The sequence below is a fragment of the Nicotiana tomentosiformis genome, chromosome 12 (genome assembly GCF_000390325.3).
Source record: "Nicotiana tomentosiformis chromosome 12, ASM39032v3, whole genome shotgun sequence".
NCBI lineage: Eukaryota > Viridiplantae > Streptophyta > Magnoliopsida > Solanales > Solanaceae > Nicotiana > Nicotiana tomentosiformis.
Window position 1 is genome coordinate 120,829,422 of NC_090823.1, and position 6,747 is coordinate 120,836,168.

The 6,747-nt window shown below is 33.8% G+C and overlaps 1 protein-coding gene across 1 annotated transcript; it reads right to left on the minus strand.

Annotated features, from left to right (window-relative positions):
- Positions 1-5,155: 5,155 nt before the first annotated feature.
- Positions 5,156-5,994, minus strand: LOC104118699 (VQ motif-containing protein 11-like). The gene has a single exon (XM_009630003.4). It carries the CDS (start codon positions 5,870-5,872, stop codon positions 5,315-5,317), a length of 558 nt encoding a protein of 185 aa, XP_009628298.1. The 5' UTR covers positions 5,873-5,994; the 3' UTR covers positions 5,156-5,314.
- Positions 5,995-6,747: the final 753 nt, after the last annotated feature.

Consider the following 6,747-nt stretch of genomic DNA (forward strand, 5'->3'; position numbering starts at 1 on the left):
ATAAGCACAACCATAAAAGTGATCATCTTGACCACCACACATATCACACACATTCCATACATGAGATTGAATTAGTGCACATAACTCACTCTCGGGAATATATTGATAATTTTGGCATGAGTGGTTTCCTCCACAATATGCATAAGGAAGATCAAAAGTAGAATTACCAATATCAAAACTCCTATAATTCCAAGATGTTATGTTTCTCAAATCAATAAGTAAAACTAAAATAAAATAAAAAATCAAATACTAAAAAAAACAAAATAAAAGTTTAAAATTGAAACCTAGCAATATGTACAACTACAGCTACACTGTTAGTTCCCCGGCAATGGCGCCACCCCTTATTCTACTACAATTTACTAAACGTATTCTCTCGAACTACGCTAGCTGGCACTAATTCACCGCTCACTATGATCGCACCAAGGTTTCGTTATCTCTAATCCCGCATTCAAACCCTTCGTATTGATCTCTCACATACGTTAGGAGTGATGTTGTTCAACAACTACCTAAATGTGTACTCTCTCTCTAGCAGTATACACTAAATAGGCACAATCAATTGATGGTCATTCAATCAACAGCAACAAACACGTAGTTGAAAAAGTAGCGAAATCTAACGGCTCAATTATATAAAAACATAACAAGAATTCATCCTACAAAAGGTTCCATCCAAACCCTAGATAACAAATTAGCTATTCTTAATAGTATGCAAAAGTACAATACTAGAATTCATAACCATTAATGGAAATAGGAAGACGGAAGTGAAAAACTCGTAGAAGAATTGTATGTGTTGCTCCTAGCGTGTTCTTGGCTCCTTGGGTTGAATCTCCTCTCCAATAATGTCTCCTTCTTGAGAAATAGATTTAGAACCCCTTTTATACATGTTAGGGGCGTGTAGGGTCGAAACTACTAAGTCCTAGCCGAATTAGGACGAAATACGCCCTTAGCCGTCTCGCTTGGCGCCTGGCGCCAACCTGGACACCAAAATTTTTCACTTCTGTGCTATTCTGCCATTGGCGTTTTGGTTGGTGCCTGGCGCCAACCTGGGCACCAAAATCATACTCCCTCCAAATTCTTTTGTATTTTTACTTCACTTTGCATGCAAGCTTTTCAAATCACTTCAAATTGACTCCTACACATATAAACACCATTATTAAGCTCGAGTCACAAATATTTACACCAAAGTTAACAAGATTTAGGTATAATACAAGGCAAATTACATGCAAAAACATGAATTTTTAGTCTAACATCAAGAGGTAATATTTTTTACACCATCCATAGTTAAACTCCTTTTTTAATACAATGAAAAGTTAATTGGCAGATTTCATGGTATGATTATGAATGATAACAAACCTAGACCACCTAAATATATCCTTCTAAACTTAAGTCACATTTTCAGGAATACCTAAGAAATGGCACACAAACCAGATGTTTATTTTAACGAACTCCCAAATAGGTAATGTGAAAGTATTGATAAACAGTCGCTTTATCGTGTAGAATTATTCCTCAGGCTGGATTAAGCATCAGAATTCCACTGACCCTTATTTAAAATTAAACATGGGCCAGTCACTATCTTCTAATCAAAGGGGCTAACACTAGTATAAGAAAAAAGAATCAAAGAGATATGATGCTTGCATAAAATGACGCGGAAAAGCAATATGATTTGACAAAGTTGTAGACATCACGTAAAGCTACCTATATTTGTGCCAAAAAATTCCTTTTATTCTGCTGCAACTTGTCAAGAAGCTTGTTGGTCTTCCAACCATACTCTCAACTCATGACTTGTGACCTTTCTTTTACTCGATAAATATTCTTTTCACCAACGTCTAATCACAAATAATAGGTTAATTTTACGCATGATCATACAACTTACAACTTATTGTTTATAGGACCAAATTTATAAACATAAACAGGCTGCCACTTCGCAATTCACATTACAATCTATGGGGTAACACTATCAAGATAAAAACTCATATTTTTCAGACCCAACCTAACACTAGATGTCTTTCATCATTAGTAATTTGGAACTAGGTCAAATTATAAGTAGTGTCCTGCACGTGGAATATGTAAAGTGAATTGTCACTTGGTTATACATGCATGACAATTTTATACATTTACCAGCTTACTTAATTATACATTTTCTTTGTAGCAATAAACTGAAAATTGAATAACGATCTTGAAATCATACAATATACTTGATATTGTTGTAAAGATTGATTTTGAACTGTCAAGAATCAATGCAAATTCTCAACAAGTCTATACACTTTTCAATTGACTCTTTTTCCTAGTGTTATTTTCTTCTCTTTTTCAACCCCTACCCCACCCTTGTCGAGGAGATGGTGAGATGTGCGTTGCAGAAGTGAGGGACCAAAAGGCCACAGATAAGGTTTTGAATGGATGACAAAAATATCGGTCACAATCTATGTGGAATTTAAGAACCATATTGTCCTTTTCTTGTAAGACTAAGTTTGTCATCTAACTTAGATGGTAATGTGTGAATTGGACTTTTTAGAATCTTCCCCTGAGGTAAAAATTCTTACTTTTTAACGTCCTTCTAAAGTCAGCAACGTCGCTATTTTGCAAGACACGTTTTGAAAAACTACTACATTTCTCCACTTCATACTCATATGTTCACAAACTAGCTAAGTAAAGAAAATGACCATTCAAGGCAAGTTATGTTGTGAATTATGTTTATCTTTAGACTTTTCTTGAATATTAACCGTTTTTATGTAGCTTTCGTTGGTATAACGGAAGCTGCATCATATGATGATCTCGAGTAAGGAAAAAGCGATAATAAGAATTGAATTTACTTTTTATTGTATGTGAGACATCACCGATATCACTAGGTTACAGAGAGCAATTGTGATAATAGAACCTTTTAGGTTAGGGATCGGAACCTAGGGGTATTAAAGTTACAATTTCTCCTTACAACTTGATATATGTGGAGTTTGTCAAATTAAACCTTGAGCCTAACTCACATCCCAAAAGCTAGTTCGAAGGGAGAAGAATTGCGCAAGCCTTATAAGGAGACCAGGATCTCATCCTGGTCCGATGTAAGATTCATTCCATTCATCAGAATTCAAATCTCATAAAAAATCTTCAATCTTTTTGCTTCTCCTTCTTCCTAAGTGACTTAAAGACTACAAAATGTATTAGTTTAACAAACATCGATCAATAGTATAGTATAGCTGAAAGTAATATCATTTCTATACTTGTACTACTGTAGGAACTATTGACTAATCTAATGCTATGGTGTACCAAATTTAAATTTCTCGCAGATAGGGAGGCTATTTATTGAACAACTTTGACAAGTACGTAATTTGAATCGGTAAGCAACATACTGGATTTGGACCACTCTATCCATTCCTCGATTTTGAATTTGAAATTCTAATGAAAACTTTGACCCAAATTTATGGAAGAGATTTTGCAATAAATTCATGAAGTTTTATGGAGCAGTTCATTGAATACACCATAGACATATTATATCCGTTGGCCCGAGAATTAATTTGACAGACATTGGCTTAAATTTGCCCTTGCTCTAGTGTTGCATAAATTGTTATACATTCATTTCCAACTTCTAAATACGTAGGACTGGCCTGCAACGGTCGTTCAATTTGTTTATTTTATTACCTCTCCTATAAAAAGGAAGGAAAAAAATGGAGATGCTAGTGTGATATGAGGACTAATTGTCCAAAAGCATTCGTTTTCAATGACTAATTAACCGTTCCCCAACAAATACTATCCAAATGCAACATTAAATCATGTTTTAACAGTTCAAACAATGATCTTGATTTATACCTTAGTTTGACTTGACTTCTTAAGCAAAGATATACTAAGTAAGTTTGAACGAACCATAATTGAAATTGCTTAAAGAGGTGCAAAGACTTGTTCAAAGAAAGAAAACTATACGTTAAAAAGGACAAGAAAGCTTATACAGGAATTAACTTCCAATTGTCCTGATATTCCTCTAAGAGATCTAAACTTACATTACTTCGGCTTGAGTCTTTTTTATTTTTTTCTATTTGGTTAATTTGAATTATGAGCAAAACTGGCTCTAATTATATACCAAAATATGTAGTTTGGTCAAACAGTCAATTACGGTACGTAGCACTAGTTTGAAAAGTTTCTTGTTTTACTAACCCTAAAGCTCCACAAATATTATTACAACAAACAAAACTAATCATTGGTTAGTGAACTTTCTTCAAATGTACCAGTCTAATACAACAATAACAATAATAATAACAATAACAACAACAATAATAATACATATAAAATAATAATAATAATAATAACAATAATCCTAATTTAATCCTACAGGTGAAGTCTGAGAAAGAAAGTGTATATGCCGACCATACCATTACCTTAAGAAGATAAAGATGTCGTTTTCGATATATTTGCAGCTCAATATCTAGCCAATAATACATACTATAAAAGAATAGCTAGCACATTAAGAGAATTGAAAGATCGACAACTCCAATTACCTAAATACTATAATTGCAGCTTGATGAAACATTCAATAAGTGTAGTACTAGTTTCATTAATGTTTTTCCTAATCCTAAAGTTCTACAAACGTTACAAGCAAATTAAAGAACTAATCATTGCTCCAGTGAACTTTCTTCAAATGTTTAGCCAATAATACAATAAAGAATAGCTAGCACGTTAGAAGAAATGAATGGATACCAACCTCCAAACATCCACTTCCCGATCTTCGGAGTCTAGATTCAAGATTTAAACTTAATAAGTTCAGAATTTTGAAATCTTTAAAAATATAGTTAATTTCAAAATTCAAAATTTACTATATTACTATTTTCCAAGGATAGAACGAATTAACCTAGCTGGATTTATATTTATGTTTCTTCTGCATTTTCATTTCTAGTTTGTTTACAGATCACAAAATTTATTTTTTGAATGCAGAATACTAACAGAAGGTATATGTCGAAGACGATAGAGGCAATTGAATACACCCTAGCCATATAGATCCGCCTCTGCCAATGTCAATACCCACACCTTAACCCTAAAATTTAAATAAGAAATATTATGACAAGGGAAAAATTACTACTTTTTAGGCGCAAGGATAAAACTTTAGGCACACATTAACTACCTCGTTAAAAAAGAGTGCAAGACTAATGGAAAAACAAAAAAGAGGAAGGAAAAAAAGTACAAGCGTACGGTATCATCTAAGCATATCTTTAAATATTTTTGGAGACATAACAAGCACTACAACATCAAAATAAACAACAAGATTAAATATTAATTTGGCTATATCTAATGTTGAAACAAGAGTCAAGCTAAGACAGGCATCAATTTAATTACGTAATTAAGAAGAAGAATGATGTTTAGCTGTAGGAGACTGAAGTGGAAACAAAGGCAAGAGTTCAGGTGGCTCAATGCCTCTAGGGGTACTAAGTGGACTTGGATGTAAATAAAATCCTTTCTCAGCAATAGCTCTTTCTTCTAATTCCTCCATTGGTGATTTCGGACTTCCATGTGTCAGCATTTCCAGAGGTGACACTGGAGAAGCCATAAGTACCATTTGCCTATTAAAAGGAGGTGACAAAATTTTACCAGTGAGAATATTTTCAAGCTTTCTTTCACTATGCCTTCTTTCGTGTAACTTGAAAGTCGAACGCCGAGGACCTTTCTCGCCAGAGTTGGATTTTCCGACGACGGGATGACGGGAAGCTGATGCTGCACCGGTGAGTTTTTGGACTACAGAACGGAAGTTGGAGGGGTCAGCTTGGACAAAAGTGGTAAAATTGGAGTCTAAATTACTACTAATATTATTAGATGGAGAAGAACAAGATGAGATGTTATTCACATTGTGTAACTGGTTGTTGTTTTGATCATGTGGTGGTATATGGCAAGAAGATGCCATGATTTATGAGAAAGAGGAAGTGAATAATTAAAGATCTATAAAGCAGGAGAAAGAGAAATGGATGAAAAAGAAGGAAGAGAGAAGAAAGTTGGTGATTTTAGAAGGGAAAATGAAAGAGAGAAATTGAGGTTCTTTATGTTGGTGCTTTTATAGTTGAACTCCCATAGGATTGTGCTTTATTGTTAACTAGTTACTACATATGTTTTTCCTTTCTCGTGTTTGACCGCACAGAGTTTAGCAATTTAAAAAAAAAATTAAACTATAAACCAAATATATTCAAAATAAAAATATTATTTTGAGGATCCAAAATTAAATAGTTTTCAAAAAAATGTGTCATTTTTTTTTTGACAAATTAAAAAATAACTCGGACAAAGGGTGAATATATATATATATATGAACTGATAGAATAAAAAATATTAATATCTCAATATAATTTAATATGTTATAGCAAATTGGCTACCTTATTTTATATGTTACTAGTTTCATTATCATAGAAAATTACATATAATAATCTTTTAGTGATCATTTGATAATGTAAAAGACATTTATACCGTAAATATTTAGAAGTTGAACACGTATGTTAGTGTAACAGGGTTAAAATGGTCAGGTACTATTCCAGGAAGACTTTAAGGCTTTGGGCAAAGCGCGTATATATATATAATTTAACTTAGACCTGTCAATGGGCCGGGTCGACCTACGAACCGGACCATATAACCCATTAAAATTGACCCTTTAACCGGCCCATGACCCACGAAATCCTAACCTGGCCAATCCATTAATTTAAGGGGCCTGGGCCGGGCTATAATATTTTAACCCACTAAACCGGACCAGACATGAACCAGTAGCTGACCCACGGGTCAACCCGCTCGGACCAG

Coding starts and splice junctions, on each gene's coding strand:
- LOC104118699 (XM_009630003.4), bottom strand. CDS start 5,872: ATGGCATCTTCTTGCCATATACCACCACATGATCAAAACAACAACCAG.